Source organism: Hordeum vulgare, chromosome 4H (genome assembly GCF_904849725.1).
Source record: "Hordeum vulgare subsp. vulgare chromosome 4H, MorexV3_pseudomolecules_assembly, whole genome shotgun sequence".
NCBI lineage: Eukaryota > Viridiplantae > Streptophyta > Magnoliopsida > Poales > Poaceae > Hordeum > Hordeum vulgare.
This window is the reverse complement of record NC_058521.1, coordinates 429,694,042-429,721,268: the sequence shown is the minus strand read 5'-3', so window position 1 is coordinate 429,721,268 and position 27,227 is coordinate 429,694,042. Positions and strand designations below refer to the sequence as shown.

At 46.1% G+C, this 27,227-nt stretch overlaps 2 protein-coding genes and 1 pseudogene across 3 annotated transcripts; 2 read left to right on the top strand and 1 right to left on the bottom strand.

Moving 5' to 3' along the window:
* The first annotated feature begins 2,025 nt into the window (after positions 1 to 2,025).
* LOC123448829 lies at positions 2,026 to 4,832 on the top strand. Its single transcript, XM_045125849.1, has 2 exons — positions 2,026 to 2,276; positions 3,762 to 4,832. The coding sequence occupies exons 1-2, from the start codon at positions 2,027 to 2,029 to the stop codon at positions 4,472 to 4,474; spliced, it is 963 nt and encodes a 320-aa protein (XP_044981784.1). The 5' UTR covers position 2,026; the 3' UTR covers positions 4,475 to 4,832.
* Positions 4,833 to 5,449: 617 nt separating this feature from the next.
* On the top strand, positions 5,450 to 14,042 carry LOC123448828 (probable glutamyl endopeptidase, chloroplastic). 2 transcript variants are annotated; one of them, XM_045125848.1, is made up of 15 exons: positions 5,454 to 5,705; positions 6,514 to 6,721; positions 6,843 to 6,953; positions 7,067 to 7,112; positions 7,193 to 7,302; positions 7,378 to 7,881; positions 8,339 to 8,467; positions 8,785 to 9,081; positions 9,337 to 9,795; positions 9,982 to 10,047; positions 10,161 to 10,221; positions 10,309 to 10,458; positions 10,544 to 10,681; positions 12,987 to 13,264; positions 13,643 to 14,042. In XM_045125848.1, coding segments are annotated over exons 1-15 (2,793 nt in total). In that variant the 5' UTR covers positions 5,454 to 5,470; the 3' UTR covers positions 13,644 to 14,042. The 2 variants fall into 2 exon arrangements, with proteins under 2 accessions (XP_044981782.1, XP_044981783.1); XM_045125847.1 differs by lacking the exon at positions 13,643 to 14,042 and having other exon boundaries at positions 5,450 to 5,705; positions 12,987 to 13,268.
* A 5,839-nt stretch (positions 14,043 to 19,881) lies between these two features.
* Positions 19,882 to 25,677, bottom strand: LOC123450579 (annotated as a pseudogene).
* Between the last annotated feature and the right edge of the window lie 1,550 nt (positions 25,678 to 27,227).

Here is a 27,227-nt window from a genome sequence, read left to right as displayed (position 1 = left end):
GGGAGTTAGGGTTAGGGATAACCACAACTCCGAGTGACGAGGATGTATGACGATGTTCACATCCTTGGAGGGAAGCTACGTCTCCGTTTAGAGAGGTGGATGTTACCCGAAGGCACACCAACGCCAAAAAGGCTCAACCTATTCTCTCTTTGAGACAACATCATGAAGGCGTTTCTCAACCACTAGTGGTAGACCTTGGGGTGGTCTCCAAACTCTCACAAACTTTCCAGGGGTAATCATAATCAACGATTCCTCACCGGAGTACTCCTACTACCTATGAGTCTCCAACCTGCAAGAGTAACAAGATGCACCGCGAAAACAAGGGGGGATCAACTTTTGCTTTGGTGAATGTGTAGATCAGGCACTCCTCCTTCACTCCTTAAAAGATCAAGAGTTTTATTTGGCTAAGGAGGGATAACTCCAAGAAATCGAGGTCTAAAAATGGTGGAGAGAGAAATGGAGTCGTCACTGTCTTCGTGGGGAAGAAGAAGACTATTTATAGGTGGGGATGGTATCCAGCCGTTGGGGCCAGATTCCTACCAAGTCCGGAAGTTCTGGGGATGCCCGGAGGTTCCGGATACCGGAAGTTCCGGCCAAGTTCCGAGCAGGTTCCGGGCTACACTGGGAGTTTGCATCCTCTCTAGAGTACCCCAGAAGTTGCCAGAACGGGGACGAAAGTTCCGGCGCCCGGAAGTTTCGGGAGACGGAAGTTCCGGCAAGGGTCCGGCAAGGTTCCGGCCTACACAAAGAGATTGCACACAAGAGCAGTTTGTGTGGGTGGCCCGGAAGCTTCCCGGACCTTCTGGTCCCCGGAAGTGCCGGCCGTCCCGGAAGCTCCCGCCTAGGCAGAAACTTTGCACCTTCTGATTCAAATCAATTTTGAGAGTTGATTTTGCCAGATCACATATGTATGTGGAGTTGATTCCCAGATGTTTTCATGATGCGCCCCCTCTTAATAGTGCGGCTGCCCCAGTGACTCAAGATGGAAAGAAAACAATTATGGCACTCCGCCTTTTCCCCTTTTCTGAGTAGAGGGGAAGTAACCATCCATGCTTCACTTTAATTTTGACGGTGTTGTTTACACTAGAGCATGTGGTTAGAAACACAAATGAAATTGTCATAGATGTCAAAAACTATTAAGGGCAATGATGCACTTTCACATATGTACATTCTGCATCATAATTTAATAAGTTAAAGTGCTCATTCATGTATATTCATTATGCTATTTCATCTCTATCTTCTCTAATATTGCAAGGTTGCATCGAAGGAGGCCAAAAAACTGTGAGAGCCAGAAAATTAAGGTTTTCTCAGGATAACACTTTTCTAGAGCAAAAGAATAAATAAATATTTTATAACATTTTTTAAGGAAAAAACACATGAGCTAGAATATGGGCTTAGGTGGCCTATGGCCCCACACCCGTGAAAACATGTTGTAAGCTTTGGACGCGCTACTAGGGCTTGTGCCCCATAAAGCTCCCTTGGCCGTCTTTTTGCTACATATGTCCATGATGCATCCTATATCCCAAAGTATTATAAGCTATATTCTGCAATATTTTGCTGCAAGGGCCTAATGAATAAATTCTATTTCTCGTCACCGCAAGGTTAATCTTGTCAGATTCACTACCTTCAATTGGGGGATTGGAAGTCCTTGTCGTCACCAATGTTAAGTTGTTCTAATACTTGGCCTAATTCAATCTATACTACACTCGCTTGCCCGTGACAAACTGAAAAATTAAAAGTAAAGTTGTTCTAAAAGTGTTAGCGGTGCCAAAAAGTTCAGATGGAGATAAAGGATTTCAATACTTTGCTAATCATCTTATTTTCTTACAAGTCTTTAGAACAGTGGCTTCTAAAACAGGAGGTAAAAATTAAAGTTTTGCTAGCAGTACAATTAAGATGACCTACCTAGGCTTTTGCAAAATTCCATTCAAACAAGTCCGGCGACTGCGCCCACTGCTCCCGGGCCCACACGTAACGCGCCGTGTCCTCCTTCCGGGTAACGCGTATCGCCACGCGGCAGCGGCGAATGGAACGCCTGCGGCCGTTCTTTTCTCTCTCTCTTTTCTTCCCAAGGAACCTGCCATTCTTTTCTCTCGTTATTATTATTATTATTCGTTTCTTCCCCACTTCCTCTTCCTCCTCCTCCTCGGAGAGATCCTTGGTCTGCAGCGCGCCCGAGCTGAGCGTAGGCAGGCGGGCGAAGATGCTCGACATCCAGAAGCGGCGCGTCCAGCTTCTGCTCTTCGTCACCGGCGTGCTCGCCCTCAGCATGACAGGCATGCTCCCCGATCCGCCCTCCTCTTTTTTTTTCCTCTCCAATTCTGTCAACCAGTTCATCAAAGCGAGCGGGTAAAATACTTCTTCGTAGAGCGGCGGATCGTTGCGCGCGCTTGCACGTATAGTTTATGGCGCCTTTCGGTCTTTGATTCGGCGATTTTGGGCGGTGGAGTCTGTTTCCTAGTGAAGAAGTGGGTGCGCATTTGGCTGGTTTCCAGCGGGATGCGTCTGATCTTGGGTTTCTGGACGATGGTCATGGCTACGGAGAGCGAATGGCTGGGTCTATTGAACGTATACTTCGTAGGTCTGGGTTGATGTGGGCGGTGGAATTTGTAGTGGACACAAGGAAGGAATGAGTGCCTTAATTCAGAAAGCCATAGATTTCGCGTGAAGTGAAGTCAGTACTGACTTGTTGAGGAATATTTAACTGCTTATAAGATGGTGATTAGCCTCTGGTCATAAGGTTAAGCTGAACAAAAATAAGAACAACTGAACACTGTCAGCATGGTAATCCATACTGATTGATTCATTAGAACACATTATGTGTACGGAACCCAGCAAGCAATACAAACAGGCTATCTGTCTCAGGCTTGAGGGCAGCGTGGCTTGCTCGCATACTGTTATGACGAAGGACTTGGAGTAGCAAACTTTTTGTCAGTTATATCATTGTATTTAACTGAAACAGTGATTCTATCCAGTACATTGAGTGTGCACATCTGTCCGCGCATTTCACCCACATGTTTCGCCTTACTAAAATTTTTCCGCATACTGTTCAAGGAGGTTTGGCAAATGTTTGGAGTGCATTGGTGGCTGAAGCCATGGATGCAATTCATCATGTAAGTTACTTCGATGGGATGGATAGAATTGCCCTGGAGACCTATTCTCTTGTGCTAAAAAATGTTGTGACTAGCAATGCTCTGGGCCTGTCGGAGAATTGTGTGCTGGTGAAGGAGCTAAGGAGTAGCGTTTTTTTAATTTTGCTTTCATTCGATAACTGCGATGATGATTTGATTTCAACCCACGATAGTGTAGCAAGTAGTGCATTTACTTGCAGCTAAGGATTATATCAGGGATTTGGATGACCATGTAGTGCGACATCCAGTTTTCCTGCTGATATATCTGGTGTGGCTACTAGCGATTTTGCAATGTGCTGATGTTGATGTGTTCTTCTCAAAATTAACAAATAAAAGATCTCTATACTGAATCTTGAATCGCTGGATCCATGAGTTTTACATTCTTTTGGAAAGACAATTCTTGCCCTGTTGCTAAGTTGACATATTGGCAAGCTATGGTCTTATAGAAAATGACTACATTGTATGAATAATAAGGCACATTAATAGTTTAACATGGTTGTCTATTGAATTGATATTGCTCTCGACATCTAATTTTTCTCCTAGATAGTATCTGACGACTTCATTTTCGAGAAGTAAACTGGATGTATGTATTTGTAAATTTTAACCTTAATTAAAATTTGCAATTTGCAGCTGAGAAGTGCAGGGAACTTGTCGGAAAGGAGGCTGCATCAAAGAGTGGGCAGTTCACATTCATGAACTGTTTCGATATGGGATCGGGCAGCCTTGCATGTGCAGGGAAGGAGGGGGTGAAGCTGTATGTGAACAACATCCGAAGTGCACACATGGAAAGGGTGCGGCAGCGAGCCCTTGAGAAAGCGTTGGCTGATGCTTTGACAGAAGGCCTGAGTCCTGCTGAGGCAGCCAAGCAAGCTCAGAAGGTCGGGGCGAAAGCGACGAAGGTGGCCGCTCGTCAAGCGAAGAGGATATTGGGGCCGATAATTTCCTCTGGCTGGGACTTCTTCGAGGCAATGTATTTCGGTGGAAGCATGACTGAAGGTTTTCTCCGGGGCACGGGCACCTTATTCGGAACCTATGCGGGCGGTTTCCATGGTGAGGAGAGGCTGGGAAAGCTTGGCTATCTTGCTGGAAGCCAGCTAGGCAGCTGGGTCGGGGGAAGAATCGGACTGATGGTCTACGATGTCATCAACGGGTTGAACTATATGCTTGAGTTTGTCCGTCCAGAGGAGTACCGGCGATCATCATCATCATCTCATTATGCATCAGAAGAGGGTTCAGAGTATTTAGATGACTACAGAAGCGGCGAAGGATATGAGCCAACATTCAGTGAGACGCTAGAAGAGGCGCAGGAGGAGGAGGAATCGCGGGGTTTCAGCTTGTTCTGAAACCTGAAGCTTGGATATCAGGCGACTTACACTGGGATGGCAGCAGGCCAAGAAGCAAGCACCACCTATACTGAACTTGTTTTTGCATTTCTAGATGAGGGAGTGATTCTTGTCTGTAATTCTTGTATGGCGATTGTGTATAATAGAAACGTTTGCGTGCAACCATGGCTGTGGCTGCATGGTCTATACAGCAGAGGTACTGAGCATCATCAACAAAGAAGAATCACATTTGGTCTGGGAGTATCTTGTACTACTAGCGCACTTGGGGAAACAGGAGGTCTCTAGAGTGAATTTGGGGTATATGTGTCTGTCAGTTCGTTTCTAATTTAACATAGTTTGGCAGATGCCACTTCGTTTAGCAAGAATATCTTCAGAATGAGCTCCTTTCTACTTTTTTTTTTTTGATTTGACTTGTTGCACGATTGCTTCACAACTCGTTGTTATTAAGAGCTGAATTCGTGTATCTGGTTGCTGAAAAACCCCAGCACTCCGTTGACCAGGAAAGGATGAACTGGAACCAATCATTTAGCCTAGCTCGTGCTGCAACCTGACATCGCCACATAAACATCCCACACTAGCTGATAAAAATAAATGGGGAAAAGAGGGAGCCCCTTTTTGTCTTTGATCAGCCATATGTCGATAGCATGACTCCATCCCAATTATAGTCGGGGCAGATTCCAGGGAGTGATGGTCTACGGACCTGGATGTACTTTGTTCCTATGTTCTTTGTATGATACTTATATACGTCGATTACAAAGTTTTCTCGTAAATTTTTGAACCAAAATCGTACTACTAATTCGGTGTGTTTGGAAAATGAATTTAACATTTTTTATATTTGTTGAGAGAAACATTTTTTTTAAAAGAAACATTTTTCAAAAAGGGGCCAAAATATCTTTTTGTCCACCAAAGGAAAAGGCATCCCACCATCCGTCCTGCACTATTCTATGCTATCTGGAGTACTACGTGTATAGAAGAAGGGAGGGAGGCCGAGAAATCATGTCCGCCCTTTCCATCCTCCACAGGGCTTGCCTCCGACTCGCCCTGCTCCCGCTCGCGCCCCTGCGCGCTCCCCTTCGCTCCCCTCGTCTTCCGCGGCCGCTCCGCCGGCCTCGCCGGGTCGCCATGAGCTCAGCCGCCTCCAGGATGTCCCACATCGCCGCCGTCGCAGCCTCCGGGGAGTCCAATGACCCGGCGGCGGGGGGGGCGGCGGGCTTGGGCCAGGAAGACGACGGTCGGTGTTGCTTCCTTTTTTCTCGGACACTTCGTTGATTCGATTGTTACTTCGCGTCGTTTGGTGGATTGGGTTCGTTTGGCGGGGGAGAGATTGGAGAGCTCTGCTCTTGCCTCTTGGATCGGTTCCTGGAAAGCATACTAGTACTAGTTTACTCAGCTATTATCTGGATACTGGCTTGCTCTTTATGGGATGGTAGTGTATAATTTATATTAATCTGGCTTGTTCTGGGATGATCGCATCACATCTCTAGCTCACTTCAGTTATCATGATTCGGTTTGCTCCTCATACCACTGTTAAAGCTAGGCTAGATGGATTACCCTGACCTCTCCTACTTATTCATGCCGTGTTTAGCCTAGTAAGAGACTCTTTTAGAGAGCATGTAGCTTAGTAAGAGACTTTTTTAGAGAGCATGTGGTTTGATGTCTCAAGTTCTCTTGTTCTGCTTACATGAGGAAATGCATACGACCCTAGAACTGTTTCAACAGGTTTATCATAGTGGTGCTTTTGCTTGTCAAGAGAAGGTTTTAGTAGCTTTACTTGTAGGAGTAAAATGTAAATGCATGGGTTCTGGGGCATTGCCTGATTATTGTTGTTGATACACAAACATGACTCTTATTGATGGGTGGGTGGGTAGGGCTGCTCACTGTAACTAGTTTCTTTGAATGAACTGTACTTTTGTGTGCATTGTGAATATCTCTGCATGAATTGCTGTTTGAGCTGACCTTATCCTGCGTTTAACTCGGTCAGAAAGGATAATGCAGACTAGTGGTGCTGTGAACAGTAAACATATTTGCATATCATGCAGATCTTTCATTGGGCTACCGCCTTCCCCCCAAAGAAATACAGGACATTGTTGATGCACCACCACTTCCTGTTTTGTCGTTCTCACCAAGCAAAGACAAGATTCTGTTTCTCAAACGTCGAGCGCTTCCACCACTATCTGATCTCGCAAAGCCTGAGGAGAAACTTGCTGGTGTGAGGATTGATGGCCATTCTAACACTAGAAGTCGAATGTATGTATTGTTCATGCTTTCTCCAAAACTTCCGTCGTATTATTCGGTTTTATTTTTAACGAGTTCATTATTACGCTTTACAGCATGCCATCATTGCAAATCTGATTAACCTAATTTGTAGGTCTTCCTACACTGGAATAGGTATCCATAAGCTAATGGATGATGGAACTTTGGGCCCAGAGAAGGAGGTCCATGGATACCCCGAAGGAGCAAAGATTAATTTTGTTACCTGGTAAATTTCCAGATTTTTGTATCAAGTAACTTCTATCATTTTTCATTTTATGGGTACTTATTTGTAATGGATTGCATCAATCTTGACTTCATGTATTGAATCATGTGAATTAGGTCACATGACGGTCGTAATCTATCATTCAGTGTTCGAGTTGATGAGGTAATTGGTTGGATTGGCTTTGAAACAATGATAGTTGTCATGTCTCATTGATTAGCTATAACAGATTTTTACCCAAACAGGAGGGCAACAAAATCAGCAAGCTAAGGGTATGGATTGCGGACGTGGAATCTGGAGAAGCACGGCCACTTTTTAAATCTCCTGATATATACTTGAATGCTATTTTTGACAGGTAATAAACTTAATAACTCCATGCCTCCTATTTTACTATTCATACTTCCAAATAATTGTTTCTACTATTTTGCAGCTTTGTATGGGTTGATAACTCTACTTTGTTAGTCTGCACTATCCCTGTATCACGTGGAGCTCCACCACTTAAGCCATCAGTTCCATCTGGTCCAAAAATTCAGTCTAATGAGACAAAGAATGTGGTCCAAGTGAGAACTTTCCAGGATCTTCTGAAAGATGAATATGATGCTGATTTATTTGATTACTATGCAACCTCACAGCTCATGTTGGTCTCCTTGGATGGAACTGTGAAGCCAATGGGGCCTCCTGCTGTATACACATCCATTGATCCATCACCAGATGACAAATATTTGATGCTTTCTTCTATCCACCGCCCATATTCATATATTGTACCGTGTGGAAGGTTTCCAAAGAGAGTTGAATTATGGACTGCGGATGGTAAGTTTATTAGGGAACTTTGTGACTTGCCCCTTGCCGAGGATATACCAATTGCGACGAGCAGCGTGCGCAAGGGAAAACGATCAATCTATTGGAGGCCAGACAGACCTTCAACTTTGTATTGGTACGCAGAACAGCACCCAAAACATTAATTTTTCGTTTAAACCTTCAAAATAGAATCTGGATACCTGATGCATGCAAATCATTCAAACTATTAGATCTTCTATGTACAAGCTTTGCTCTATGGTGCAAGTTTGGACGGTCAAGAACATCTTGTATTTGTCAATACTCCTTATCACAAATAAGTGGCGTTTTGGACATGTCTTTAGTCAAACTTATAAAAAATTAACGAAATATTGTTTTGAATACGTAGACCAAGTACATTCTTAATATAATAATTTTCTTGTGTTTTATATGCATATAATGTATTAAAAAAATTGTGGTCAAAGGCAATCTTGAAGGCTGTGTTAGTCTCCAAAACGTCACTTATTTGTCATATGGACAGAGTTCATATAATATGTCAGTGTGCTTATGTCTTATTCCTTGCTCTAACCTGGTTAGTTTATCCTTCTTTTTCTTAGGGTGGAGACACAGGATGGTGGAGATGCAAAGGTCGAAGTTTCACCACGTGACATAGTTTACATGGAAAATGCTGAGCCCATAAATGGTGAACAACCAGAAATTCTACATAAACTTGACCTCCGATATGGGTATGTCCTCTGAACTTCTATTTGTCTACTCAAGTAGGACATGATTTTTTTTTTTCACCGCACCTTGATATTATGGTTAAGCTTTGTGCTTTGACTAGGACATTACTGCTAGCAGAAAATTTCATAGGGCATAGGCTTTGTTGTTGTTGTTGTTGTTGATAGTACTGGTAAAATCATCCATATAAAATTATACATAGGAGGTCCTAATCCAAATCACCTATCCTTTTTGCAACGTCCTATCATTTTTTTATCTTGTGTGCCAAGTAATTAATTATTCCCACTTTACTCTCTTTCTTGCTTTCATTCTGTTGGTACAGAGGAATCTCTTGGTGTGATGAATCTCTTGCTTTGGTGTATGAATCATGGTACAAAACTCGGAAAACAAGAACATGGGTGGTTGCTCCAGACAAGAAAGATGTCAGTCCACGCATTTTATTTGACAGATCTTCAGAAGATGTGTACTCTGATCCTGGCTCACCAATGCTGCGAAGAACTGCCATGGGAACATATGTTATTGCAAAGGTCAATAAACAAGATGAAAGCACTTACCTCTTGCTGAATGGAATGGGTGCCACACCAGAAGGAAACGTTCCATTCCTTGACTTGTTTGATATGTATGTCCAATTGTCCATATCCTTTAATGGTTTCATTTGTTCTGTACCATGCATTCTACTCCCTCCGTTCCTAAATATAAGTCTTTCTAGAGATTCCACTAGTAGACTACATACGGATGTATATAGACATACTTTAGAGTGTAGGTTCACTCATTTTGCTCCGTATGTAGACTCTCAGTGAAATCTCTTAAAAGACTTATATTTAGGAACGGAGGGAGTAGATGCCAGCTGATGCCTTTGTTTTTGTTTTTTCAGAAATACTGGAAGTAAAGAGCGAATATGGGAAAGTGACAAGGCAAAATACTTTGAAACTGTTGTTGCCTTGATGTCAGACAAAATTGACGGGGACCTTTCCCTTGATCAGTTAAAGATACTGACATCAAAAGAATCAAAAACAGAAAATACACAATATTACCTACAAATTTGGCCGGAAAAGAAGCAAGTTCAGATTACAAATTTTCCCCACCCATACCCCCAGCTTGCTTCATTGTATAAGGAAATGATAAGGTACCAGCGCAAAGATGGGGTTCAACTTACAGCAAAGTTGTATCTACCTCCAGGTTATGATCAATCAAAAGATGGACCTTTGCCATGTTTAGTTTGGTCATACCCTGGTGAGTTTAAAAGCAAAGATGCCGCGGGACAAGTACGTGGTTCCCCTAATGAGTTTTCAGGGATTGGTGCTACATCTCCTCTTCTTTGGTTGGCTAGAGGGTATTATTTCTCTTCTTGCTATCCAAGGAAAAAACACATGCCATTTATTTCCTATTGTTGTTTCTCATTCCAAAAACCTCATTCGCTCCCTTAACTTCCAAATTTAGCCTAAGTTAAAATTTGATGCACGTCTTTCAAGTATCTTTCTTTCTGGCACACAGTCTCACCCATCACTTCGGTTTGCAGGTTTGCTATTCTTTCAGGTCCGACAATCCCGATTGTTGGTGAAGGTGATGTAGAGGCGAACGACAGGTGTTCTTGCTATTTCTGCCCTATTGCATTTCCTTCCATATGACCGAGATTGTGAACTGTACCACACTTGTGCCATGGAATTAATTCTGTTGTGAATGCAAATTGTTTTGTAGTTATGTGGAACAACTAGTAACCAGTGCAGAGGCTGCCGTCGAGGAAGTTGTCAGGAGAGGGGTGAGCATTTCCTAATTCTTTTTTTGAGCCTTTGTGGGCAATTCCTCCTAAGGGTTTGGCATGATGTTTTCTGTCACTTTTGTATAGGTGGTTCATCCTGATAAAATTGCTGTTGGTGGTCATTCGTATGGTGCATTCATGACAGCAAATCTCTTAGCTCATGCTCCTCATCTTTTCTGCTGTGGAATTGCTCGTTCTGGAGCTTACAACAGGACGTTAACTCCATTTGGGTTTCAGGTACACTCATGCTTAATGGGTAACTGCCAATCTGGTGCAGTTTTTAGTTTTTCAGTCTTTCTTAACCGCCTGCATTATTCTGCAGAACGAGGACAGAACACTTTGGGAGGCAACTAACACCTATGTGGAGATGAGCCCTTTCATGTCGGCTAACAAAATCAAGAGACCAATATTACTTATTCATGGGGAGCAAGACAACAATTCTGGAACACTGACAATGCAGGTGAAGTCCTAAGCATCAACTTAATTTTAATCTGTGACCGTAAGATAAAGCCGTTTTGCAGAAGGGTCAGTAGCGTTCAACTTTGAACTACTGCTCCCACACCTCTTCTGTTTGAATACTTTTAATCACAAATTCATTTAGGTGTGCATATTTTATCCTGCAAATTGTTAGGAAGTATTAGTATTAGTCTAGGAGTCCTTATTAGTCTATTAGTATTAGTCTAGGAGGCCTTATTAGTCTATGTTTATTTTCCTTGCACCTTAAGTCATGTGTAATATATATATGCCCCTTGGGCCTTCAATACAGATAAGTTGCTTTCCTAACATGGTATTAGAGCCTAGGTTTAGGTCTCCGGACGCTGCAACTCGTCCTTACGATCCAACTTTTTTTTTCTTTCTCTCGATCGATCTGTTCTGGGTCGATCTTGTCTTCTCCCGTCTCGCGCTGCCTCGTCTCCCGCATCGCCGACTGGACGCGCACCCGCTCCCGACGTGCTGCTGCTGATTCCGCGCTGGCTCCCTTGATCTTCGCTGGCAGTCAGATCCCGTCGTCACGCAGCCGCCGCCGTCCACACCTGCAGCTGCTTCGGGTTTCTGCCAGATCAGGCCTCCTGGTCAAAGCTCGATCCCGCAGCCGCCGCTGTCCACACCGGCTGCTGCTTCAGATTTTCTGCTAGATCGTGGTCTCCTGGTCAACGCTAGATCCCGTGTTGTTTCTGCCAGATCGATACAGACACGGGCAAAGCGCTGCTGCCTTCCTCCAACAACCATGCATGCTGCTGGCTCCCGATGCCTCCTGTAGCGTCGCCCCGCACGGCTCCTGGATCGGGTGCCTGCACTGGCCGCTACTCCCTCCAGGATGTACGTCGCCGTCGACTTCCAGGTCACGGGCCCCGCTGCTTCCCTCCGACCGGAGCTCCGGCGACCTCCACCGTTGGCCAGTCGTCCCTGGCCGCCGGCTTCCTGTGTCCCGCGTTTCCTCACTGCTGCCCCGCCCGCGTGTGCTCCTCCTGGCTGGCTGCTGCTCTGTTCCTGCACATCCATCTGCATGCGTGTTGCTCTCCTCCTGCTATCATGTGCTGCTTGCTTACATGCTTGCTGGCTCTTTTCTATAAGCTACCATTGCTGCTCACATGCTGATGCTTGCTATCGCATCTAGTTTCGTATATGCTGTTCAGTTTTTTTCCGCTGCGTCTACCAAATCCGTTCATATTTTGTGTTATCATGTCATGCGAGTTCACCATACCTTTGTCCGTCAGCCTTTTTTCGGTCCTGATCCTTTCTATGCAACTTTTGTGGCCTATTTGCCCTTGTTGTTTTCTATAGGATTTTCTGGACTTCTTTTGCATTGTCGATCTACGTCCATCGTGCCTTATCCGCCGAGCTTCTTTCGCCGACGGTTGTCGTGGACTATGAGTTTCTGCACAATGCTTTATTCCTCTGATGTGCCATCTTCGTTTGACAACCCATCTTCTCTTGATACTTATCTTGTATCTTCAAGTGATGCGGTGTCTACCTCTGATGTGCCATCTCTTCGTTATCTCCTTCGGCGACTCAACAAGTTTTGAAGACTCTTCATGCTACGACGACACTCTCAAGACGCGGATTTGGATTATCATTTTTTTTTAGTATTACACTTCTTCAAATGCAATGCTATTGCATACGCTTTGCATTTGAGGGGGGGGGGGGGGTTAGGAAGTATTAGTATTAGTCTATGTTTATTTTCCTTGCACCTCAAGTCATGTGTAATATATATATGCCCCTTGGGCCTTCAATACAGATAAGTTGCTTTCCTAACACAAATAAATTTGTTTTTCATGTGGAATCTCACTAGTAGTTGTATAATCGACCAAGCTGCTAAATTGATAGGCATAATGTAAAGACCCTAAGAAATTTGATTTGTTGTTGTCCCAGGTCTTGAGTAAATGCAATTGGCTACCTACCTTGTATATGTTACTCCTTCCGTTCCTAAATTTAAGTCTTTTTAGAGGTTCCACTATGGATTACATACGGATGTATATAGACATACTTTAGATTATAGATTCACTCATTTTGCTCCGTATGTAGTCTCTAGTGGAATATCTAAAAAGACTTATATTTAGGAACGGCGGGAGTACATAGTAAAGTAATACTACTTCGGCGTTGCCTGAAATGGATTGTCTTTTGAGAAAAGGGAATTCTGTGCATTGTTATGGGTTGATGTTTTGGCCTAGTGTTCATACGATTGCTTGGCTAATTAGCTGTTTTAGGTTTAGAGAATAGTTTTGTATCACCTAACCTTTTCCCCCTTGATGTTTCAATTACAGTCGGACCGATTCTTCAATGCTTTGAAGGGTCACGGTGTGCAGTCTCGTTTGGTAATACTTCCTTTTGAAAGCCATGGGTACTCTGCCAGGGAGAGCATTATGCACGTGCTTTGGGAGTCTGACAGGTGGCTGCAGAAGTACTGTGTAAACGGCACTAGCAAGGCTGATTCAGAGGCAGCAGCTGATGGAGGTAAAACATTGTCAGCTAGTGGTGGTGTAGCCGCATCCGAAGGTCTAAGCTCTGACGGTTTCTCATCAATCCCACGGTCGCTTCTGTGGTAAGTGGTAACTTCTTATTGCTGCATTTCTTATGATGCTAAAATCCATTTCGTTTTTTATTCACCATCTCATCCATTTCCTTAACGACGCCAAAGCATATTTGAACAAATGAATTTCAGCAGCTCGTCATTTTATGTGTCTTATAGAATAACATCTGACTCAGTTAGGAATATGTCTATTACGATGTACTCCCTCCATTCCTAAATATGAGTCTTCTTAGAGATTTCACTACATATTACATACAAAGCAAAATGAATGAATCTACATTCTAGATTATGTATAGTCCGTAGTGAAATCTCTAAAAAAGACTTATATTTAGGAACAGAGGGAGTATGCTTCAATAAAAAAGGTGACAAATTTTCCTCTATCTCATTCAGATCAACTACTGTGAAGATGTACGGGAAATAAAATCATCATTGGACAGCATGCAAAGGCCAAAAGGAAAATAAAATGTGCTGCCAAACTTGTACGAACCAGTGCTTCTTCCAGGCAAGTCTGGATGGCCATTGTATTTTGACTGCATTTCCGCAGAAGGCGATTATTTCATAGATTCGTGTGGGCTAAGGAAAGCTTCACCTTGCTGGATATTGCGCCCTGGCTGAATTCTCTCGACTGTAATTCTGTTGGTGGGGACGCCCAAGATACTGTAATTTTGTACCCACACCCAGCGAGCGACCATGTACAGGTGTAGACTAGTGCGTATCATTACCAAATCAGATGCTGAGTGCGGTATTCCATTGTTTGACAGCGGAAATAATAATATGATTACTTAGCTGACACAATCAGTGAAGTTCATGTGCCGCTCATCGTACTCTTCGGTGAAGATCTCAACAGCGTCTCCAAATGTATCGTAATCTCTAGTACGTAAGGACAACTTCAATGCGGATCACCAAAGTGGAAACATCCGAATGAAACACAATCTTTTAGGGCATGTTTGGTTGGGTGGGTTGCACCTGCATGGCATCCCGGATGCAACTTTCAGGGCATGGCATCCCGGATGCAACTTTCAGCTTGTTTGGTACACTGCATGGGCCTTTCAACCTGGCCCCGTGGATGCAAAACTAGCCCTCTCAGCCAGGCTGAGGGAAATGCAAGTTTCGAGCGTAGCTCGCGTGCAGGCTGCTCGTTTCCTTTTCTTCCTCCCAAGCCACCGCATAGACGAGGCGTTGCCGCCATCCTCAACCAGAAGACCGCCGTCTCGCGCCGCTGCTCGCCGGATCCCGACGACCACGTGCCGGATCTGTCGTCTCGCCGGCGCCGCCCGTCGGATCCGGCCGTCCAACGCCGGCCTGCCAGATCCCGCCGCCTCGCGCGACCGCCCGTCGGATCCTGCCGTCTTGCGCCGCCGCACGCCGGATCTCGCCGCCTTGCGCCACCGCACGTGGGATCCCCTCGTCCCGCGTTGCCTCGTGGTCACCCTTCCTCGTCTCGTGCAGCCATATCGTTCATGTGCACCAAATACTCTCTCCGACTCATCTTTGCATCAACTGAACCTGGCCACGCTCAGCCTGGATCCTGCATGCGGTGCAGCCTGGAGCTACACATGGAACCAAACACGCCCTTAGTACACTAGTACAAATGCCCGTGCGTTGCACCGGGCTAGAAAAAAGTGCAACACCTACTTGTTTTGTCATTATGCGGCATTAATTTTAATAAATGTCAATTATAATGTTGAATGTAAGACATCTATTTTTGAACGGAAGGAGTTTCTTTTAAAGTTTTAAAATCTTCCCTAATAATAAAATAACCTAATTATGCGGAAAAATCAAAAACAAAACATGTTTACAATATCCGTCTACTCTCAAAAATCAAGCACGTAATTTATCATATTTTTACCCTAGAATAACATACAAAAATTATAGTGCATGCACTGATCTCAAGTCCAATCTCTCCCTAATAATAAAGCAAATATAATTTCTGGTCATCCGTCGTGGCAGTTTTGCAAAAATGCCCCCCTGTTTTTTGATAATCAACCCGCGGTCCTTCATTAAGTGGAAAAAACGTTTCTTTTTCCAAAAAAGCCCCTGCACCGGGCGGGCCAAGGCAGCAGGCAGCCACCGACTCCTCCCGAGCCCCTGATCTGCTCACCGCGCCGCCGCCCCGCTCCTCGCACCGGTCGCCGGCCCCGATCCACGCCGGATCCTGCCGCCGGCGAGCTGCCTAAGCCGTCGCCCGCAGCCCTGCCTCCTCCGGAGCTCCGCCCAAATCCGGAGCGCCGCCCCCGCGAGCAGCCGCGCCGCCCTGCCTCCTGCGCCTCCCCGCATCTCCGGGATGGTCGTGGCCTCCACCCAGATCCATCCACCGTTGACCCCGTATCCTCCCTCCCGATGGGATCCGACCTCCACCACTATGCATACGTGCAACGGGACGTCGGATCCATCACTCTTCGGCCACCGCTCGACCTCCATGACAGTGCTTCGCCAATGCTTACTTCCCTGCATCCAACCCTTCATCGATATGGACTTGTGCTCCTCGGCTTCGAGTCTCTGTCGGGAGAGCACCCCCCATCGTTGGAATCCCTTTTGCTCGATAAATGCAGAACCTTGGCATCACTGCCGAATGAGCAGCAAGCATACGGGTCTGCAAGCATACGGGTCTCTAAAATGGCTTAGAGTTACATGTTGTCCTGATTTAAAGAAGCTCCCAAGATGCGTGCTGCAGCAACTGGGCAGCATCGACGAAAAAGAACTGGATGCCTCTTGTGAAGGTATGCACGTCTTTCTATCTTTGCCACATTTACCCAACAAATGCAGCCATCCATTCCAATCACATGTACAAGTTGGTTTTCCATTATTTGAATGTCATATGGTACTCCCTTCGTTTTTATAATTTTATTTACTCTGCATATTAGGGTTGACTAAAGTCAAACTTATTTTTTTTCTTTGGCCGACAAGCTCCTCCGGCACCCCGGTCATGCTCCTCCTGCTGCATCGAAGGTCCTGATCCTGCTGCTTTTGATGCTCTGCAAGTTGATGCTCCTCCGCCCGGAATGACCTGTGCTGCTGCCTGCTGCTGGTGAGATGTAATGCCTCCCTTTGTAAATCTGCAACTTCAGAATCTGTCGCCTTGTATGAATTCCTGCAGACCAAATCAGTCAGTCGTGTGTTATGTTAATTTGGTAGTTGTGTTAGAAATGAACAGGGTTGATGGGAGAATCTTGGAAATGAGGACATTGAGGCCAGCATGCTTGTTGTCCCAACCAAACACGTTGATGATGTCCTCTGTCTATAGGATTTGTCATACATAAGCTCTGAAATCTGTTTTTTAGAGAATCCTGTTGTCTTGTAATCAGAAGTTCAAAGAAGAAATGCACTAAACCTTAAAGAGTACAGTACTGTATTTCTACTATGCAACCGATTACGATTAAAGAAGTGCAATAACTCTGAATTGCAAACATGAATCAATGAGCTCGATGCTAGCTTCTATTTGAAACTCTGAACTCTTATTTTCTGAGTCATGTGGCCCTGTAAAATTTGCACATGATTTGGCAAATCAGAAGAGAAGTTTGATGGCCATGAATGCCGTCTAGGTTTCTTCAAGTTTGATAATGTTAGTAAACAATATAAATAAAGCCGGATCCGCCATGGCGCTGTACCGCTTGTTGCTCCGGCGACTGACCGGCCGACCAAGAAGCCCACCGCCTACCCCTCAAGTCGGATCCGCCATGGCGATGTACCGCCGCACGGCCTCCGCGATCCGGCGGCGTGGGGCCCCGCCCATGCTCCCGGCGCGGGCCATGGCGTTGCTCCTCGGCCACGTCGAGCCGGCGCCCAAGGACCCCATCCTCGGCGTTACCGAGGCGTTCCTCGCCGACCCCATGGCCGGGAGAGACTCACCTCGACGCGTCCGTCCGGAGGTGGCTGGTGGCAACGTGGTGGCCGGGTGCTAGGAGGAGCCGGTCGGTGGAGAGGAGGGGCACGGGGGGCGGAGGAGGCCGGGGGAGGCGGGGGGTGGCTGGCGGGGGGCGGCCCTGGCGGCGGTGGGGCGGATCCGATCCGGGGGCGAGGGGCTTTCTTGCAAATCCGATCCGGGGGCGAGGGACTGCGGTTGAATGCTCGAAAACGGAGGGAATATAAAGGCCGGGCTTTCGTATACATGTACTTAATGAAAGGACACAACACATTTTCTATTGCTAGCATTATTTGTTAAACGAATTGTAAGTTTAAGATTCAAGGCTGTAGCACATGAAGAGAAACTCAAACAAACACATCCAAAAACAATGTAACATTTACTTCACGTCCGCGGAAATTCCAGCATCCACATCACCACAACAACAACTACCTTACAATGCTTTTTGAATACTTGAAAGACATGCTTGTCACCAACAACAACCTCTGCATGCTTTCTGATTAACATTACCCACTCAAATGAGATGGCAGATGGATTCAGAGTTAAGCTCTTAAACAAGTATGAAAAATCTATAGCAAAAAGAAAGCCATGAAATCACAAGAACCTGTGATCCTTTCCTCCATTTATCCTTTCTAATGACGGGAGACATGTTTGGATTATAGCGCTTCTCTGTCTTGTCAGTGAAACTGAAAACAAAAAAAACTCATTTTAGAAACTTTAGGCTTAAACACTGCAAACCCACATATTTCCTTGTCTGTGTCTCTGTCTTGTCGTGATTATGACGGCGACCCGGCCCTGCGGGAACTGCGCGTACCACGCCTCCTGGTACACGTCCGCCGGCAGGCCGGACCACCAGTAGTTTCCCACCGGCGCGAGAATGGCCACGCCGGAGAGCCTGCGCTTGTCGATTTCATCCATGGCACGCGATGCAATATGGGTAAGAAAGACTGTCAACAGGTTGAGATGGGGGAAGAAGATGAGATTCCACCACTTATTGCCTGTACGGGATGTGCTTGAGGCAGCTCCACATGATCTCGCCGCCCATGGAGAAGCCCATGAGGTGGAACCTGGCCCCCAGTTGCAGGTTGTCGGCGAGCTCGGCGATGTCGACGACAATGCTCTCCTCCGTCCATGCTGGGTGCGCGCCGCTTTCGCAGTACCCCGGCCGGTCAAAGAACAGCAGGTAGATGCCGAGCTCTTGTAGCAGCCCCTGGAAACAGAGCCCAACTCACGCTATTCATCTCTCTGGTTGGTCTGTGTATGACAGATTGATTCTGAAATCCAAATCATCCGTGTACCTGGGAGACGTTGAGCACGTCGTGCCTGCAGCAGAAGAAGCCATGGACGAATATGATCTTGTACCTGGCCTGCTCCTTTGGGACGTCGGATTCCAGGTACGCGGCTAAGCCTGTGATTTCGCGAGACAAGGGAGAGATTTTGAGGGGGAGAGGATGGGTCGGGGGCGCTTACTGCCAGTAGGTGTCGAGGCTGTCGTCGTGGAGGGAGGCGACGCCGTTGCCGGGCTTGCAGGAGCTGACGCTCCAGGCGGCCGTCTTGACTATCTCCCGCATGTCGCCCTCCACCGTCAGTTCCGGGCAGCCCTTTAGCCTCCCCGCCGCCGGCGCCGCCGCGGCCGTCCCCGGCGTCGGCGTCGCCGCCGCCTCGTCCTCGCCGTCAGACTCCATCGATTCGGTGTTGGGTTGTCAGGCGACGCGAGAGGTGCTGGGTGCGTCCAACACCAGGCATGCGGCGGCGGCGGCGGTGCGCTCGTGCGTGAGGAAGGGGAAGCGTGATGTGTTTGTTTAATGGACTGTAGGTTGAATTCCGAAAACTACAGGGGCGTTTCTATAAAAATGAAACATTTTTCTATTTGCATGACTTAAAAACGTACCGCGGGTTGAATACCGGAAAATCGAGGGGGTGTTTTTGCAAAAATGCCGTGACGGACGACAGAAGCGCTACACGCTTTATTATTAAATTAAAGGGAGATATCTGATATGTGGTCCATGTGCCCACAACGATATTAAATTTATTTTTTGTGGGGGAGGGCTCGCCACAGTGGCTTGCTGCTGGGGCCCTCGGGGGTCGCCCAGTGCGTTGCACTATTGCCTGGGCAGGCGCACCCCAACCAAATCTTAAAATTAAAATTTGGTCCTATGGACGTCTTGACAAGCTTTTGTTCCGCTGTGTACCACAACGAGCACCTTCGATTCCATCTGCAGGATTTCTTCACGGGCCCTTCTCGCAGACCGTTTTCTGAATTCGAAAGTGGATGGGTTGCAACTGCCTGCTGTTTTAGACTTTTCTGAATTCGAAAGTGGAGTTTAGACGGTTCAAGCCCATATGCTTGTAAGTGTTTTAGCCATATGAACATATATAGAAGGTTCAGATTTGGCAGTTTATTCACAAAAGTCTTCGCTGTCCGGTCAATACCCGGAGAAAGTTCCTCACAGGAAAAAGAGAGTTAACATGTCAAAAGATACCATGGCTGTTAACCTAGAGAAAGTTTCTCAATCTGCAGTTAGTTCACAATCTGCAGCCGCATGCAAAGGGAAAGAGCCATATGAACACATATAGAAGGTTCAGATTTGGCAGTTTATTCACAAAAGTCTTCGTTGTCCCGTCAATACCCGGAGAAAGTTCCCCACAGGAAACAGAGAGTTAACATGTCAAAAGATACCATGGCTGTTAACCCAGAGAAAGTTTCTCACAGGAAACACTAAATGAACCATGTCAAAAGATACCTTGGATGTTAAAGGCCTCGACAAGTAGCAATCAGTAAGAGATATTATATCTACTTGAAATACATTGTCAACATCCAGTTTGTTGGTCCACATGTTTGTAAGTGTGTTTCTAATGCACATGCTTCTGCCAGGCAAGCCTGCTCTATAACATAACTACATGTTCTCACTATATCATGACCTCAAGGGGGGTAATGGCTACGGTGTTGTAAGATCAATGAAAAGGGGCAAAAATGTTAGTGCCTGTCGGTACATCTTCCTGGATCCAGTGTCATGGTGCACGACCATGGCTTTGTGTCATGAACCATATGAAGGATGATATGTACACGATTAACCAAATCCTCACCACCAGTCTGGAACTTCTAGTCTCCTACTCCTGTGAATCGCAAGATTAACTGCCGGGATTTTGTGCCTCACCTGCCGCCATATCATGTTCACGGCATCATCCTTCCTGGGGGGGATACTGGAACTCGTAGTGGCTAGAGACGTTTTTCAGCTTTGACCACATCTCAACCCACTTCTCTTTGGGCATCTGTCTGAGCTGGTTGAGCAAGTAATCAGGTTCTAGAGCCTCTTCAACCGAGAAGAAAAGTGAGAACTCGCTGTAATCAATCTCATCCTCAAAAGGGAGCTCGATCCGGCTGCTGATAATCACAGGAATACAATGACTGACAATGGCATCAAACAGCCGGCATGACGAAGGAGTGTCCCCGGCGGGATGGAGATAAAACTTTGATAATCTCATACCATCTGTAGACTGTAAGGAGTAAACCATTTATAAAATATCAGTTCTCATATCAAGAGGCCTTAACAGAGAAGTGAATCACGTCAACATATTGAAACCGTAAACAAAAGCCACTATACACTTAGAAGGAACGAGCATGGTGAGGGGCAAGTCCATTTAATTCCATGTCACTAAATAGAGAACGATATGAATGACAGAGGATGCTTACGATTTTAATGCCGTCGCCTGTGGCAAGACTATCCTCAAAGCGCACACCATCTTTGTCCTTTAATATCTTTGCGAGTTTTCCACGGATTTTCCCTTCCTGGAAGAAAAATAAACCTATGATCCCATACTCTCAAGACAGATTCCACTACAGTTAATGCTAGGCTGAGACATAAATCAATTCCATACAGCTTTCCTGACTGTACGCCCTCGGAAGAAAAGCAGTGTAGGGCGAGCCTCAAATGGATCAGATGCATTGTCATCAAGGAAGGAATCTACAACATGCACATATGGTGCTACAACATCTTTCCTCAAGGAAGCCAGTTCCTTTGTGTATCTCCCAAAGTCTGAAACTATAAGAACACATGCATTCACCATATCTCGCAGAAATCTAAAAGCATTTGGGTGATGCATCGGAATCACATGGTCACGTCCCGCAGATCGTTGCCAATATTCAGACTTCCCTAAAATGTCCATAAGTTCCACCTACAAGAACAAGATAGAAACACGTTTAAAAAGCAGTTTAACTTAATTATTACTCGATGAAATATTTACTTAGGATGAAAAAATTAATGAGGATAGAATTACACATTTACAGGGGAGCGTATCGATACAGTTATAGGCAGTTTTTTGTGTGATTTTTGTTCTCACCCAAGCCTTACAGGATGTTTCACCTAAGCAAACTTTACAGGTTGACATAACAAAAAAACAAACAGGTGACATGCGATGCAAGCAATATAATGTTCATTGATTTGTTTCATTATATAACAGGTCTTTGATTCAGAGCATTTTTACTTAGGATTACACATAATGGGCTGTGTAGTGCACAATTCTCAGAGATACTAAAGACAGAAACATAGGAATCTAGCCTCAGTGTCATCGTCATGGAGCACTAAGTTACTCTGTTATCATCCTAATATATGTTTGTAAAACTAATGTAGCCTGATTGCCGGCTATAAATTTGCAGTGGTTGGTAATCACGACAAAAGATGCACAGACATTGTGTGCATCAAGTCTGCTTGTGGCCATACTACCCACAATAAGTAATATCGATTAGCCCTCGAAATGTATAGACACACCATATCCAATCGAGGATTTCTTACAAGATCAAACCGTACGAACACGTATTGTCAAGTGTGGTAGGCAGTAGGTTACTTCAGCCTTCCATTCTGCAATTTTGATTCAGTTAGAACATTCCATGGTGATCAGAGCCTACTAACCTGCCCCTACGACTCATACATAAACCAGCCAGATAGCTTACCCGGAAATCCACATCACGACACCTCACAAATTATACTTGCTAACTCCCAAACATTCTTTTCTTTCAAGGCAAGCCACATTGTAAGTAAAGGAGATAGCGGCCTGCCATGTCTGCCATAATTTGGGGAGACCACTGCTGCTAAATATACAGCGTTGTCGACAGCGATGGAACACCAGCTATGAGAGCAATGTTCAAAGCCTGGGTGTTTTATCTTTTGATGAGCTTACAGTGTTCCATGGATCATTAATCTACTGTCACCCTCTCGTCCGTTTAGTGTGTTTCGTAGCGGTACAGTTTTCACCGGGCAATTTGGCTGTTGGCGGACGGTCGTACGCGAACGATTTTGCACGAACACAAAACACGATTCAGAGCAGAGACGTCTCAATCGGAGGCGAGACGACCCATTCTAGGCCACAGGAGAGAGCTACCGGCAAAGGCAATGAGATAAGGGAGAGTGGAGGAGCGCCTGGTACCTGAAGGAGGCGGTCGGCCTCGGTGTCGGGATCGGTCATGTTGCGGCCGTGCACGTTGAAGCTGAGCGAGGAGAAGAAGGGCACGAAGAAGGCCTCGGCGGCGGCGGGATCCCGCACCCGGACGGCCTCCGCCGTCGCCGCTCCTCCCTGCTGCAGGGACGCCATCATCCAGTACTCCACGCTGTGCTGCCGCCTGATCCCGCCCGCGGAGGGCGGCCACGCGGGGAACGCGGTGGAGTCCCCCTCGGCGCCGCCGACGCCGCCGTTCCTGTAGGTGTCGAGGCTGTCGAGGGCGCTTACTGCCAGTAGGTGTCGAGGCTGGCGTCGCGGAGGGAGGCGACGCCGTTGCCGGGCTTGCAGGAGCTGACGCTCCAGGCGGCCGTCCTGGCCATCTCCCGCATGTCGCCCTCCACCGTCAGTTCCGGGCAGCCCTTCAGCCTCCCCGCCGCCGGCGCCGCCGCGGCCGTCCCCGGCGTCGGCGTCGCCGCCGCCTCCTCCTCGCCGTCAGACTCCATCGATTCGGTGCTGGGTTGTCGGGCGGCGCGAGAGGTGCTGGGTGCGTCCAACGCCAGGCCTGCGGCGGCGGCGGCGGCGCGCTCGTGCGTGAGGAAGGGGATCTGGCGTGATGTGTTTGTTTAATGGACTGCAGGTTGAATTCCGAAAACTACAGGGGCGTTTCTACAAAAATGAAACGTTTTTCTGTTTGCATGACTTAAAAACGTACCGCGGGTTGAATACCGAAAAATCAAGGGGTGTTTTTACAAAAATGCCGTGACGAACGACAAAAGCGCTACACTTTTATTATTATTAGGGGAGATAAGGGAAGCGTAATAAGTGTCGCAGTTTTGAGTATATAATATTTCCTCCGTTCGAAAATACTTGTCATAGAAATAAATGTATCTAGATGTATTTTAGTTCTAGATACATTCATTTTTATACATTTGTGCGACAAATAATTTCGGACTGAGGGATTATAATGTTTTGAGTATATAATATAATATTCCCTCTGTTTCTAAATATAAGATGTACCCCCTCCGTTTCAAAATATAAGACATTTTAGAGATTTCACTAGAAGACTACATACGAAGCAAAATAAGTGAATCTATAATCTAAAATATGTCTATGTACATCCGTATGTAGTTCATAGTGCAATCTCTAAAAAGTCTTATATTTAGGAACGGAGAGAGTATTAGTTTTTAAAAAAGTTAAACCTTATCTATGTTTGACCAATTTTATAGCAAAATATGTAATGATTTACGATACTCCTTCCGTCCGGGTGTATAAGTCATTCGCGTAGTTTTAGGTCACCGATTTGAGGAATTAAATATGTGTTATATGTCATGAAAAGTATATCACTAGATTTCTACACGGATGTAGTTTTTAAATATATATTTTTTGTCATATATATACATATTTAGATAGTTAAATTATCGATCTAGAACTACACAAATGACATATACACCGAGACGAAGGTGATACTAGAAATATAAAATATGAAAATATATTTCATGATAAATCTAACGATAATGATTTGGTATTCTAGCCCCTTATATTTTCGTCTACAAACCTGGTCAAAGTTAGAGAAGTTTGACTTTAAAAAAAACAATACACCTTATATTTAGGAAGCGGAGGGAGTATGTAATAAGTGTTACAGTTTTGAGTGTGTAATATAAGAGCATCTTCCAACAGACGTTAAAACCTTTTTTTGTCATGAAAATAACTCCTTTTTGCGCGCGGCAGAACGCTGGCTTCAGCGGTCACTGTAAAATTTGGCACGCGCTAGCAACCCCAGTAGGTGCGTTAACTTACAGCCCGCGCGAGCAACTGACGCTTGCAAATAAACTTATACATGTTCATTTTGACAATATGATGATGTTTCAAACATTAAACAAATATGCGAAATAAAGACATAGCATAGTTCAATTGCCGCCGCTTTGTTCTTCTTCCCGGACACCTTTCCCGTCTTCGTCGCCGCCGCATTTGGTCGATTGGAGAGGGGGTCACGTGGCATCATGGCGGGCGCTGACGCGACTCCACCCGTCGAGGTCGTTTGTGGCGCCATGAAAAGGACGCGTGCGAGGCCGGTGCTTGGATGCATGTTTATTTGCATCTTTTTCACTGTTTTGATCCTTAAGGCGTAAGTTCATCACGTAACGAACTCGGTTCGAAAGTATTTCACGTTTTGACCCTTTTGGAAACGCCACACTCCGTGGCGTTGCAGCCCTGTTATGAAACGCCAGTCTACTGGACGTTGCGGGCCTCGTGTGCAACGCCAGTCTACTGGACGTTGCGGCCCTTCCTAGAAACGCCAAGGGGGCTGGCGTTGCAGACATGAGGTGAAACGCCAGGACCTATGGCGTTTCAGCTCTGGGTGCAACGCTGGCTAGGACCCAGCACCGCGGTACTGGACTAAGGAAACGCCAGGCTCCCTGGCGTTCCTGGTATGGTCTGCAACGCCAGGACCTATGGCGTTTCAGCTCTGGGTGCAACGCTGGCCAGGACCTCAGCACCGCGGTACTGGACTAAGGAAACGCCAGGCTCCCTGGCGTTCCTGGTATGCTCTGCAACGCCAGCACCTCTGGCGTTTCAGCTCTGGCTTGGCGTTTCTCTTTTTTTATTTTTCTCAGACAATACTTTCACACACACATCATACATAGCTCACACACACATCATACATAGCTCATTTAGCACATTCACACAGACTTATCTCATAAGAGGTTCTTAAAGTACATAATAGTGGATTTCATAGTCAAATAGCACGCAAGGGAACAAGGTTCAACATATAGGGTTCAAACATGAAAGTGTGCATGACAAATAGAAGCCTCCGGCTCTACTACGTCGAGCAAGGCCCCTTCCCCTTTTTCTTCTTCCTCTCTTCATCCTCTTCGTCTTCCCTTTTGCGCATTTTTGAAGCCTCTTCCAGCACCCTCTCCATGAAGAGTTCCTCCTCCCGCTCTCTCTTTGCTACACCCTCTGCGTAAGCAATCTTAAATTTAGCTGCCCATTCATTGTGACGTTGCTCCAGCGCCTTCTTGTCTTTGTCCGCCATCCTTTTCTCATAAGCCTTGTGCTCAAGAAACATTTTGAGGTCCTCCTTCCTCCGTGCTGCGTCCTCTTCGTACTGGCGCTCCCTCTCCATCTTCTTTGCTTCGGCCGCGTCCTGCTCTCTCAACTTCTTTGCAGCCCTCTCCATCAACCGCTGCTCCTCACTGGCTGCATCCTTCTCCGCCCCCACTCCATTTTCTCCTTGTTGGGTTGAGACGCCTCCATACCTACATAAAAACATCAAGGTTCACGGTTAATACAACAACATAGAAAGTTACGGAAATGATCGTCGTAGGTAATAACATCAAAACACCTAGACATGAAAAACATGATAGATTAATTACGGAAATTTTCCTCGTAGATAACCGAACATTCCTCTACCACCACCCGAACCTCTACCCATAAAACCAGCACGTCTACCACCGCCGGATCCTCGTCCCATAGAAAGGCCACCACGTCTACCACCGCCGGATCCTTGTCCCATAGAAAGGCCACCACGTCTACCACCGCCGGATCCTCGGCCCACAGGAAGCCCACCACTTGAACCACCACGTCTACCACCGCTGGATCCTCGTCCCATAGCAATGCCACCACTTGAACCACCACGTCTACCACCACCAGCACTTGAACCACCTCTGCCCCCCACATCACTAGTAGATGCGTTGTTTGTTTTGCAAGTCCTCCTATTATGTGTCGTTTCATTGCAATCACCACATTGTTGCCTATCACGTGGCTCCATGAAATGTCCACTACCAAACTCTCTGGTGCTCATCAAGTCATCCATTTCATTCCTGTATCGTTTTGTTCTCCTTCTACCCTTCGGTTGAACCATCATCTCTGGATCCGGCCTAATATTAGGGCCGTGATACTCGGGCCACTGTGATGGGTCAAGAAAAGGGTGGAATCTCGACGCCCATGTTAACTGATGAGTCTGCAAGTTGAATTCATGCAACCTCACAACTACACCATCAGAGAAGGGCAAATTCCTCATGCGACATGCCGTCATCATGTGCGAGCATGTCCAGTGGTACTTACTAGGATGCTCACAAGTGCAATGCCGTGTCCGAAGGGAAACAATAAATGAGCGACCACCATATGATTGCCCATCTCTTGTTGTACCGCTTGGCTCATCCACTTGGTATTTCATTTCAGCGTTATCGAAACAAGTGGCTCGCTGCATTGCTGACTTCTCCTTTTGAAACTCTAGCCACTCAGCAACCTTCTTCGGATAGATCTCATTGGGAGGCTTCTCACTCTCACCAATCAACTTGCCAATTTATTCCGAGTGCTTAAGAAAATACTCATTTAGCTTGTAAAAGATATATTCAGCTATTGCCGTGACCGGCAACTGACGTGCCCCCTTCAAGACAAAGTTGAAGCAGTCAACAAGATTGCTTGTCATGTCGCCATATCTCATGCCTCCTTCGTCACATGCCCGTGACCACTTATGTCTCTCATCTATATTCCTTTCTAGGAATTCTTTCCCACCTTCATTTGCCTTCTCATATATTTTGTTCAATCGCTTAGTGAACGACTCAACGGAGAAGGCCACACATGCGGAGTTAAGATCCTTCGCCAGATCTTTGTTCTTACAAGCCCTGTAAAAGTTTGCAACGAAGTGCCTCATGCACCATCGATGGTGAA